Source organism: Manduca sexta, chromosome 17 (genome assembly GCF_014839805.1).
Source record: "Manduca sexta isolate Smith_Timp_Sample1 chromosome 17, JHU_Msex_v1.0, whole genome shotgun sequence".
Lineage (NCBI taxonomy): Eukaryota > Metazoa > Arthropoda > Insecta > Lepidoptera > Sphingidae > Manduca > Manduca sexta.
The window spans coordinates 6,552,761-6,565,897 of NC_051131.1; the positions used below are offsets into that span (position 1 = coordinate 6,552,761).

The 13,137-nt window shown below is 33.6% G+C and overlaps 1 protein-coding gene and 1 long non-coding RNA gene across 2 annotated transcripts; both read right to left on the minus strand.

The window, feature by feature from the left end:
* Window positions 1–3,319: 3,319 nt before the first annotated feature.
* On the minus strand, window positions 3,320–6,667 carry LOC115453715 (nuclear cap-binding protein subunit 3). Its single transcript, XM_037439529.1, is given in 3 exon segments — window positions 3,320–4,651; window positions 5,880–6,173; window positions 6,400–6,667. Coding segments are annotated over 3 exon segments (1,392 nt in total). The 5' UTR covers window positions 6,500–6,667; the 3' UTR covers window positions 3,320–3,653.
* Window positions 6,668–9,216: 2,549 nt separating this feature from the next.
* On the minus strand, window positions 9,217–9,844 carry LOC119189606. Its single transcript, XR_005112511.1, has 2 exons — window positions 9,633–9,844; window positions 9,217–9,266 (listed from the first exon to the last, which is right to left on the minus strand). It is a non-coding gene; the product is annotated as an uncharacterized LOC119189606 (long non-coding RNA).
* Window positions 9,845–13,137: the final 3,293 nt, after the last annotated feature.

Here is a 13,137-nt window from a genome sequence, read left to right on the forward strand (position 1 = left end):
GTCTGACGAATAAGCGTATTTATTTTCGCCAACGCGTAACTGTCGACAGTTGTGAATTTTGAATATGTAGCTGTTATCTTGACACTTATTCATAAGCTATTTTATATTTTTTTATATAAAAGGTGTTTAAGGAGCAAACTCATATCAGCACTACGCAAGCGTTGCACTCACATACCAACATTTTGCGAACCATCAAGTAAAGAAACTCGTGAACAGTAAACGCACGCTCATTCGGCATATTTGGACGCGGAATAATATTTTCGTCGGAACAATTAAGTACTATAATACCTCAAATTGTAAAATCAAAATTATAACTACATACTTAAGCAGATTAAACTTCTTATAGTAAAAATAATTAACTTAAGACAACATAATATCTAATTACAAGTCATGTAAATTAACGATCTATAGTATTTTCATACACTTAGAATACCTATACTAAGTAATTTCAAAGAATCAAAGGGTTTATAATTGACTTGTTAAATATGTTACTCAATGTACAATGTTTGTTTACCGTGTTATACTGATGTAAAAAACAAATTGCTATCAATATGGGTCCTTAAGGGGTTGCGAGCGCCTCACCCAAAAGTGCGGTTTGTTTGTATAAGCCGACACCTGGCAGACGAACAAACATCTGTCAAGTTAAAGTCGGGTCCATCAGAAACAAGCGTGTTATAAATCAAGGCTTCAAAAGTTGACACAATCAACTTTCAATATAATTATTGACTATGCTGATGCTACCTAGGCACAGATATAAAATGTAAACTAGAATATTTAGGTCCCTTAATATTCTTATTTTGTGTTTCCATTACAATTTTAGACTTTTTTGGATTGAGGAACCAATTAAACTATAATCTGCAAACAATTTAATAATTATAATTATGATAAAATGTCTACACGCTGTGCGCTCAATGACTTTAATTATAATGGTATATTATTTTTTTTAAATGTGTAAAATTGTATTGATTTGTGTACTGTGAATGTGCTAGCTTTAGTTAAGTGACCTATACTACCTACTATATCAAACAATTGATAATTTAGACTTGTGAATTGAGATGACATATTTTTGTTCATCTAAATCTCAAAAAAGTATACACTATCATGTAATAGAAGCAAGACTAATAAAGGTATAGCACTAGAAAATTTAGGATTTGCCATAGACAATTATATTATTCATTATTGAATCTATCGAGGTAGGGTGCGTCGAAATAAGTATGGGCCGTGGGGTTGGACTGTTAATATAAAATTACTATTAAACCTTAGTGTTTCCCAAAATAGTGCCGTGCGATTGTATGGCATTACACTTTGATACGGCTCAGAAGCCCCCGCGCACCGAAGGATGCCCTCGGCGTCTACGGCAGCGTGAGGCCAACTACACACACTGCCGTCCAACCCGGGGTTTAACCGACAAATGTGCAAAGATGCACAGAAATGCACTAGGGCGGACAGCCCCCTGCTGCCCGCCGACGACCCCCTTCGTGGGCCCCTATTAGTCGCCTCTTACGACAGGCAGGGGATACCGTGGTGGAATTCTCCAAACGCCCCCATTCCACAGGGCGGACGGCTGTGATGCCTACTAAATTTTTATGGTACTTACTTATACTTTCACATTTAACTGGCGGTACTAAAAAGCTTTATTTAAGACAATCTAAATAAACCAAAACGTTTAAACAAAAACCAGCTGCATTGGTTCTATAAACAAGTATATATATTAACGGTATCTCTTATTCCAAGTGTATCTATTTATGTTTTCGTTTGGTTTAATATAAATCTTATTATAATAATAAAAGATCACAATCATTTTAGACAATAATTATGTTGATATTTCCTAGGTCCCTGCCTCGGTGGCGTAATTAATCGCGTGTGGCTCGACACCAGTCTGTGTTAAAATCATTAACCCCTTTATTCGTAAACGTTATTTATCTAAGGGCGGAGCATTGCTGTGATAACAAGTCTGTTTCTGAGCTTTGTTTATCTGACAGCTTGTTGTTTGTTCAGCTTTGTTTATCTAACAGCCAACTAGATTAAATTTGATTGTATTTCAATATTAGCCAATTACAACAGTCTTATGTCTACGCACTGCGAAGGTAACCATGCCGTCAGCACTGAGAAACAGACTTATTATCACAGCAATGCTCTGTCCTTAGATAAATAACGTTTATGAATAAGAGGGTAAGTTTTTCTGCTCTGTATCAGCCCGATGTTTGGAGTTTATGCCGGGTATGGCGAAAAGAAGGTTCGCGGGTTGCACCTCTAAATACCACCGCCTTCCCCGCGGATAAAAGCGTATGATATTTTATGGGACTACGATATATATGGAGGCGTAACGTATGGCCAAAATACCGTATTAAATATCGTATAAAATGCTCTTTCGAATTGCCAATATATGGCATCATTACAGGAAAGTAACAGAGAACTAGCCTAAAGTGCCATTCTTATAATGTAATTTGAGGTACCAATAGTTTGCCACTGAATTCGTTTCAGTTAGGATTTAGCAGTCATATCGAATTAATGGTCCATTTCCGTGATCTTAACTTACCCCCACACGTATCTATGGAAAATAAATTAATTTTCAATAATTATTTTAATAAGTTTCATAAATGGCTCCTCAATCTATACCCATTTATTAGATTCATTAGTAGAGTCAATTACAGGGATGTATTTTTCCCAATTTCATTAAAAACAACTTCTATTTTCTATGAAACCTGAATTACTGGTCATTTCTTAACATGCTCCAAACGGGATATCTCTGTGTTTATCAATAAGTATATATTTATACAGGATCATTCGATGTACATCATCATCGAAGTGAGGATGTGATTTCATTTAGTAACGCGATGTCAAAATGACCCTGTATACTATTATTTTACTTCGACAAGATTAATGTGAATCTGTCGTGTGTTAGACACCAAAAATCCAGGACAATTTGTTAACTGGTATTCATATTTGTTGACAAGCAATTGCATTACAGTAAATATATTTATATAAAATATTATCGAATTTAATTTTGATTTCGTCTTGTATCATTAGTCAACTTAGTCACGGTATTAGTGTTGTGTTTAAAATACTAAGTCACTCACATATAAAATTACAAAAATATGTTTGTAACCTATGCTGTTCATAAGAAATTTCAATTTTTTATTTTACATATATGATGTACACATAAGTACCTATTTAAGTAATAACAATTTCTTTCACCATTTATGCTAGTAATATGTTATATTAAAATACTTTTTATCAATATTCAAATTATAAAACCATTCACCTAATATAGACACAAATGCACATTTTGAGCACAAAGATATAATAATAAATACAATTTTCATATATGATTGTTTTATTTCATGTAAACTAAATGTTTCACATAATATTTAAATACCAGGCATTTTAGTTGATTGTGTTCCCTTCAGTATAAGATCAACCAAAAATATGGTATAAACTAAGATATGAGCAAATTCATTTCATCATTATTTTAGTTGATTTAAAAAGCTGTTTTGCTTATTTAATTTTCAGCTTAAAGTTAAATCATTTCTCATTTTTAAAAATACTCAAATAATAATGTGAATATGATGTGATTTTCTTATTAAAAGTAATATTGTTTAACTATGTATAGTAATAAACTTAATTTGTTTTGCATAGGAATTGTTTTTACTCTAATTATTGTCAATTTCAATACGCAAGTTAGACTGTTTTGATTTACTTAGTCTTTCTCGAAGGTCATCAGGTTTCTTTTGTTTTCTTGATTTGATTATTTGTCTCAAATCACTTCCTGCTCCAGCAGTACTACTCGGTGCATCTTCTAACCTAGACCAAATGCTATTATCCTCATTATTTTTGCTACGAACCTTTTGTACTTTACTCATAATATTGCTATAATAAAGGTTTTTAGGCGATGAATCATCACTAGACGAAGCGTCTTCATCGGGTAAAATTCTTTCACCTAATCGAGATTGTATGTTTTGGCTTTTCTCCGGTTTATTGTGATATTTAAATTTATCTGATAATTTTGTTGTCTCTCTATGTGAGTAGTGACTCTGGTTGTTAATAACTTCTATAGATAAAGGAGCAAATTTATCTGTATACTCTTCTTTAGGCAGATTTGAAACATATTTTTGTTTTTGCTTTTTCTCTTCATCATCAGCATGCATACGCATTCTTGGCGTCTTAGATTTTGATATCCATTCAGAATCTGAATTACTGTCATCATCAGTGTAATTATAATTCACACTGTGAGGTCTTTTGCCCAACCTCATTGCTATCCTTTTATTTTTAATTGGAATTATTTTCTCTGGTTGTTCTATTTCATCTTCATAGTCATGCTTTACATATTTAGTCCCAAACACCTCTTGATGATCATAAACACCCCAAGATTTACATAGATCACCCCAAGGGTTCTTACTAGCAGAATCAAATTCACGGTCATAATATTCAACATAACTCTTATTTTCATTTTTCTTTTTAACAATTTTTTTGTCACCATTAGTTGCAAAGCGCATAAATATCAAATCTTTCCTTGGATGTGGTACACCTTCTCTCCAATGATAATTAGATTTTTCAACAAGTGTCTCTTTCAAATGTTGATCATTAATTTCTCGAGAATGTGCTAACAAGGCCAAAGCAGCTGATATGTGATCCTGACAGACCACATTACCTGTAATTTGAAATAATTAAAACCTGTTTAATAATTTTTTACCATTTGTACAATTAGGTTCTCCAGATTTCTCTCTGATTGCAACAATGCAACTAAAGATTGCCTTGTACTCTGGCTGCCTGGGTGGCTACATTTGTTGAAATATTTATTACATATATATCTAAAGATAAACTTCTTTTCACAAAAATATTTTGATATTATAGTTAATTTATTCAAACTCGAATAGAGTATTTGACTCATTTTTAACCCTGACCAAAAAAGAGTGGTGTTATAAGTTAAAGGTGTCTGTGTCATAAAGATCTAGTAGTTCCTAAGTGAATGGACGTATGATGATGATTTTTTTTTGTCTGAATGCTGATGTGATTGAGATGGTTCTTTGGTATAATTTAAGAAAATCTATTCAAGCATTTAAAGATCTTGTCCTATTTTCGCAGGGCCAATTAATTTTAAATTTGATATACTAGTACTTTGGTAGTATGGTCTAAGATGTGACCTTGAGTTGATGCTGCAGAATACATCACATATAGAATAGTGTACAAAATCAAACACAGGAAAATACCCTATTTAGGGCTTCCAATCACACAATAGCAAGACAACAATATTCCAAGTTCCCGCCTCATTTTCCTGCCACACATGTTGCGGGATTGTTGGTGCAGAATATACGGCACTAACTTAAGTTTTGTGAAGATTCAGGTAAAAATATTTATGGTTTTTAATTTAATTGATGTCTGATGGTATATAGATTGGCCTCCAATTAGAATACCTAAAAACTGATGAGAAATGATTATCCTTCACCAAATAACACAATGGTGCTGGCATGTTTAAAACCAACTTTATTATATAGGCTGATTAGCCTGTATAATAACTAGAGTGGGACACATTTACATGTGTCATTATAGTAAATTTTAAAGTACTATCTGATTGATCTGTTGCTGATAGTAAAATTTAAATGTTAAATGTTCATAGGATTAAAAAAAATGTATTCTACTGTTATTCACATTGAAAGCCCTAAATTGCACCACAAGGCATAAAATAGATTATGAGAAAAATTCAAAATGTATGATGATTCATTAAATATTTTAATAAAACCTGGCAAAAACCAATGAATAGCTATTGTAATAATATCACCACATTGTTAATTTATTACTCAGTACTGATTTATAATGTAGCTCGGGCTAAGACTAGAACATGCAAAAAATTAAGTATTATTCATAAAAAATCTACTCACAGGAGGTATTGTCAATCCATTCTAGAGATAAAGGCTTATAATCTTCTAAATATTGAAAAATTTCTTTCGTAGTAAGACCATCAATACCACTTAAATGAATTGAATCAAAACGGAAATGTCTTTCATTTCCAATTTCTATACCAAAATTTTCATACAAGTCATCAATTTGTTTTTGGGTAATTACTCTGTTGCCAGTGAGGTTTAATCCAAACCTTCTAGCTCTTTCTTCTAATTTAATGGCATCAACTTTCTCCAACTTTTTTATTACTAACCCATTTTTTCTGTCTTATATAACTGAAAATGAAAGTGCTTCAAAGTTAAATTGCAATATTACTACGATCATTTGTATCAAATTAACCTCAGAGCAAAAATCTATTATTCAAAAACCTTGATGTTTACCTTAAGTACTTATATTGCTCTGAAGATATGATTAAGTTAGTATGAATTAAAAGGTGTGAAGAAACAAGATACAAAGTATCTAAAACCATTTTAAGTGCATTGCATTAACATAAAATATTACTAACCAATGTCGAAGGTTCAGTTTCTAAAACAGTATCTTTCACATCTTCATCTACAACCATGGTATTATCATCGCTCATTTCCCCGTCTTCTCTGTCCATATTGTTCGTTTTAGGCAAATTAAGGTATCGAAGAATAAAGTGTAATATGTTATAATGAAGTTTAGCAATAAATTCTCGTTTTATATTACGTCTCGAAATGAATGCGTTGTAAATTGTAAACGACAAGATATTGTTATTTGTCAGATCTGCGATGCAGACTCCAGTGTTGCCAACTTGTCTATAATATGTCAAAATAATTACAGGAAAATAAGCAGTAAACTCTAAGGTTTTTACTATCGATATGTTTTTACGATATTTTTATGCTAGTGGTGAACTGTGTCATTTTAAATCATATCGATAAATAAATATAATGTTCAGATTCAGAGGATAGCCTTATTCCGTTATATAGAGTTTCGTTTTGGTTGACAAAACTTTAGGTTACGTTTTGTACTAACATAATAGACCTCAGAACAAGAACAAGCATAGAAGGAATCTAAATTACCCTCATATACTTATCTTATTTTTTTAAATAGACCAAAACCATTGAAAAGAACGAGACAAACATTATGTTGCTAAGGTCGGCTTGCGTACACTTTAATATAATCAAATGGTTACCTTTGGTCATCTTTATGATGCCGAATTAAAAAGCAAATAAAATGTCAAATGTTCCTTTTGCCAATCTCAAAACAATGTCACAAACGCGCCCACACAATTTAGTTACGTTATATTTCAGCGCGTGCTTTTCAAAAGTGGCCTCATGTTGTGTAATATTTTTGTTGTTAATTTTAATAAATACTCAGTGCTGTTTAAGTAAAATATAGCCCTAGGAACAAGCTATGGCCTGCGTTATTGTGTGTTGTAAATCTCATTATTCTCGTAAAGAAAATGAAACTGAAATGATCAGCTTCCATCGGTGAGTAAACAAAAAACCTAATATATTTGCATAAACCCTGTACATAAGTGCAAAAAGTGTTATTAATTATACTTTATTATGCCATTGTCATATTATAATCTGCTGTTGGCCATTCGATCCAGTCATTATTAAGTATTTTTCATTTTTACCAATTTACGTAGTCTTTTTCAATAGTGTTGTGCTGCATATTCTGTCGATAACATGGATGTTAGTATATTGTAGTTTACTATCTTGCATAAATTGCCTTTTACTTTCAATATATGGTGGTGTAGTGGTAAAAGCCACTTGGAAACCGTGCGCGAAGGCTGGGGTTGAGGAAACTATCTGATTTTCATAGTGTGTTTCATACAATGTGTTTCATTGCAGATTCCCCACAAATGATGCTATGAGGCAAAAATGGATCGTTTCCATAGCTCGTCCCAATTGGCATTGGAAAAAACAGCACCGTGTTTGCTCTAAGCATTTCGACAAAGTTTTATTAACATTGAAATAAGTTATCAAACATATGTGACATGAATGATACCGCTGTGTTTTAATTTTACTGTCCCATTTTAGTAGTTTCTGTCAAATCACACTTCTTGGGCATCTTTTAATCCCTAAGAAAGTCAGAAAAGAACAGAAGGCGTACTGGCTTTCTCCTAGACGAAATTCGGCCGATTTCTTGTTTGTTACTTACAGCGCTTTACATTCCTTCCGAAATTTCTAACATTTTCTTAATTTAATAATCTAAAAGCTTTAGACAAAATTTAGCTCGAAAAAAGCCGGTAGTTCTATAATTTATTGTAATTTAACAGCTTCTTAATGAGTGTTTTTATATACCCAGACTTCTTTTGGTACTTGAATACCAAATCATGGTATTGATATATTTTTTTGCCTTTATCTAAAATAGCAATTTCCAACGGTTTGTAGTTGGCTGACCGAAAAGTGTCTATTTCAGCAGGTCTGTGAATTTACCATAGCCGATAGACAAAGCATCTGTCGATATCGATAAGATGTCAGTTAGGATCGCAACACAATTAAATTTCTTGCTGTCTAAGACAGAGTACACTCAAATGTCATAGTGTTACTTCTATGCTTGTCATTGTTCTGAGTAATAGACCTAAAAATCTAGAATGTTTGTTGGCTATCATGATAGCCTCAGAACAATGACAAGCATAGAAGTAACACTATGACATTTGAGCGTACTCTGTCTTAGACAGCAAGAAATTTAATTGTGTTGCGGTCCCTTCTGACATCTTATCGATATCGATAGATGCGTTATCTATCGGCTATGGTAAATTCACAGACCTGCTAAAATAAACACTTTTCGGTCAGTCAACTACAAACCGCTGCAAATTGCTGCTATTTTAGATAAAGGCTAAAAAAAAGATATCAAAACTCTGATTTGGTATTCAAGTACCAGAAGAAGTCTGGATATATAAAAGCACTCGTTAAGAAGCTGTTAAATTACATAAACAATGGAACTACCGGCTTTCTTCGAACTAAATTTTGTCCAATTTTCATTTGCTATTTACAGCAGTTTTCATGCCTTCCGAAATGTCATTCACACAAAAATGGTTTAGCATTTAGATTATTAAATTAAGCAAATGTTAGAAAATTCAGAAGGAATGGAAACCGCTGTAAATAACATACAAGAAATCGGCCGGAATTTCGTCTAGGAGAAAACCAGCACCCCTTCTGTTCTTTTCTGACTTTCTTAGGGATTAAAAGAAACCCAAGAGGTGTGATTTGACAGAAGCTACTAAAATGGGACAGTAAAATTAAAACCCAGCGGTATCATTCATGTCACATATGTTTAATAACTTATTTCAATGTTAATAAAACTTTGCAGAAATGCTTAGAGCAAACACGGTGCTGTTTTTTCCAATGCCAATTGGGATCCATTTTTTCCTCATAACATCATCTTTGGGGAATCTGCAATGAAACACATTGTATGAAACACACTATGAAAATCAGATAGTTTCCTCGACCCCAGCCTTCGTGCACGGTTTCCAAGTGGCTTTTACCACTACACCACCGTATATTGTAAGTAAAAGGCAATTTATGCAAAATAGTAAACTACAATATACTAACATCTATGTTATCGACAGAATATGCAGCACAACACTATTGAACTCGACTACGTAAACTGGTAAAAATGAAAAATACTTAATAATTACTGTATCGAATGGCCAACAGCAGATTATAATATGACTACAGCATAATAAAGTATAATTAATAACGCTTTTTGCACTTATGTAGAGGGTTTAAGCAAATATATTGGGTTTTTTGTTTACTCACCGATGGAAGCTGATGATTTCAGTTTCATTTTCTTTAGGAGAAGAATGAAATTTACATCCCACAATAACGCAGGCCATTGCTTGTTCGTAGGACTATATTTTATTTAAACAGCACTGTGTATTTATTAAAATTAACAACAAAAATATTACAAAACATGTAGCTACTTTTGAAAAGCAATGCTTGAATGAAGTATAACGTAACTAAATTGTGTGGGCGCGTTTGTGACATTGTTTTGTGGTTGGCAAGTGGGCACATTTGACATTTTATTTGCTTTTTAATTCGGCATCCTAAAGATGACCAAAGGTAACCATTTGATTATTTTAAAGTGTACGCAAGCCGACCTTAGCAACATAATATTTGTCTCATTCTTTTCAACGGTTTTGGCCTATTTGAAAAAATAGGATAAGTATATGAGGGTAATTTAGATTCCTTCTATGCTTGTTCTTATTCTGAGATGATAGCTTACAATTGGCCGCCATTATTGACGCTAGATTTATAATTGTTGGACTTATTTATAGTAAGATTGCAGCCTTGCGTATTTTTTTCCGTGACTATGGTACAAAATCTTATCTAAACTTAGCTCATATATTATGTCTGCGTGAATCAATGTACTACATGTCGCCTCTTCTTACGTAGTGCGTTACTTACTCTATGTCGGCCCCAAACTACCGTCAAGGTAAGAAGATAATATTACCTTGCCCATGTCATATTCCACCATATCTCCATGTAGTATATGCATTTGGTTGCCGGAAGTCCCTAATAAATGTGGTTAAATGAATTTGGGGCCGTTTTTAGCTTCCTACCCTCATTACGAATGAGTTTTAATGATTTAAAGTAATTGTATGCAGACACGGTATTTTTAGCCTTATTAATAATAATAATAATTACAAAGCATAGGAAACACCATCCACGAGCCTGTGTCCAAAGGCAAACTGTGCCACGTAGGGAAGGTGGTAGAGGCCTCATAGATATCAATAATCTTCACAGTAAACAAATTACGTCCCTCAGGCATTACTTCTATAATAAACAAACCGACTCCGATCTACATACAGCAATTATTTTTAATGATACTAAGTTTACACCCCTTAATTTGCATAATAAATGTACCCAGCCCAATGAAACCCAAGTAGATAATACAACCAAAATAAGAGAATGGACCCGGAAAGCTCTTCATGGTAGACATCGTCTCGATCTGAGCCAGCCTAACGTCGACAAAGATGCGTCGAACGAGTGGCTAGTTCGAGGCGAGCTCTTTCCTGAAACTGAAGGGTTCATGATCGCTATACAGAACTGGTCCTGTATAGCGATCATGAACCCTTCAGTTTACCTGGGTAATAGAGACGCGGAACTACCAAAAGTATATCATAAAAGCTACTAACCTTCCAACTGATATGTGTAGAAGATGTAATAGTTCGTCGGAGACAATTCAGCACATTACAGGTGCTTGCAAGTCCATAGTCCAAACAGACTATAAATACAGACATGATCAGGTTGCCCAAATAATCCATCAGACTCTGGCCCTCGAGTAAAAACTTATAGCTTCATCGACACCTTATTACAAGTATTCGCCGGCAGTCATATTAGAAAACTTGACACATAAACTTTATTATGACCGAGCCATACTCACAGACAGGACGATACACTACAATAGACCAGATATTATATTAATTGATAAAATCCAGAAGTCTGCTTACATCATAGATATAGCAATACCAAACACTCACAACATTCAATCCACCATAGCTGAGAAACTTTCCAAATACATTGAACTTAAAGACGAAGTTATACGAATGTGGCGTCTTCAAAAAGCAGTTATAGTACCAATAGTTTTGTCCACCACGGGCGTGATTCATACACAGCTCCACAACTCTCTACAGACACTCCATCTACCAAAATTCATATAGGTACATAACCCTTCAAAAAGCAGTCATCCTCAACACTTGTCGCATAGTGAGAAAATTTCTGCAGATGGACCACGATTAAGTTTCTTTTACCTTTCCCACTATAAACAATATTTTACTTTATGTTGCTGCAGACTTGGCTTTGGCCCGTCCGCACCATGCAACCCGGTCTATAAGCCGAGATTCAGTCATGATATAAAAATAATAATAATAATATCAGCCCTGTATTATTATACTTGCCCACTGCTGAGCACGGGCCTTCTCTACTACTGAGAGGGATTAGGCCTTAGTCCACCACGCTGGCCTAGTGCGGATTGGTAGACTTCACACACCTTCGAAATTCCTATAGAGAACTTCTCAGATGTGCAGGTTTCCTCACGATGTTTTCCTTCACCGTTAAAGCGAACGATAAATTCACAAAGAATACACACATGATTTTTTAGAAAAGTCAGAGGTGTGTGCCCTTGGGGTTTGAACCTGCGGACATTCGTCTCGGCAGTCCGTTCCACACCCAACTAGGCTATCGCCGCTTCTTGGCTATCGCCGCTTCTTTTTAGCCTTGCCACATGATAATACTCGATTTAGAAGACACTGCTGCTATAAAGCGTCATCTAACAAAACCGCAGTTCAAATAATTATAATAGCTTTTACCTGTGGCTCCGCCCGCGTGAAATAGTTGTTTTGGGATAAAAAAAAAGTAGCCTCTTGTACTGTAGGAGTAATATAGATTCCTATTACTTACTTACTGAAAAAAAAAACTATTCGTATAGTTAATAGTAGTTTCCGATTAGCGCCTTAAAAAACAAACGCGATCTTCAGCTTTGAGCTTTAAATTAAATAAGTATATTAATATCCATACTATGGAACGGCAGATGTCCGATAAGGAAGTTTCCTCTAATATTAAAACTATTTTTATTTGTTTATTTATTATTTCGAATTACCAGTAGATGATGTAATAATAAACTGTAACAATACAATCAAAAAAGCCGCACTCAACATTAGCTAAATTCTGTGCTCAAGTAGGCAACCATAACTTTCATGTATGTATTAGCTTATAGTCGTAAGATATGAGTATTTCCACGTAATCAACCAAGTTCTTATTTACGAAATAATATTGGAAATTATAAAGTGGCACGATCAAAAATATTTCTATGCATGCTTTCATCACATCCAAATTTCTGACTACAACTGAACAGAAGACCATGCAAAGAAAGAGACAATAGCTTTCAATAAAAGCTATAAATAGCTAAGGTAATTTTTTTATTTTCTAAAATTTTGGGAGAATTATAACTCGTCGTTATTAAGAAAGCAAAGATCGCCTCGGAAAAACAAAACGTACTTACTTACGTAAAAAAAAATTACATAAACAATTACTTAAGTTATTGAAGTTTCCCTTACGTAATGCCCATTATTATTTGAAAATAAATAAAATGCATAATATAAAGGGGATATTATAACAGGCACATAATTAAAAACAAGAATATATGTCGAAATTAAAATATGAAATTAGTAAATTCCGTACCATAACATGAAATATTGAATAAAATAAGTATTATTATTATTTTTAATCCTATAAATGTGAAATATATGTCCACTTATTAGCG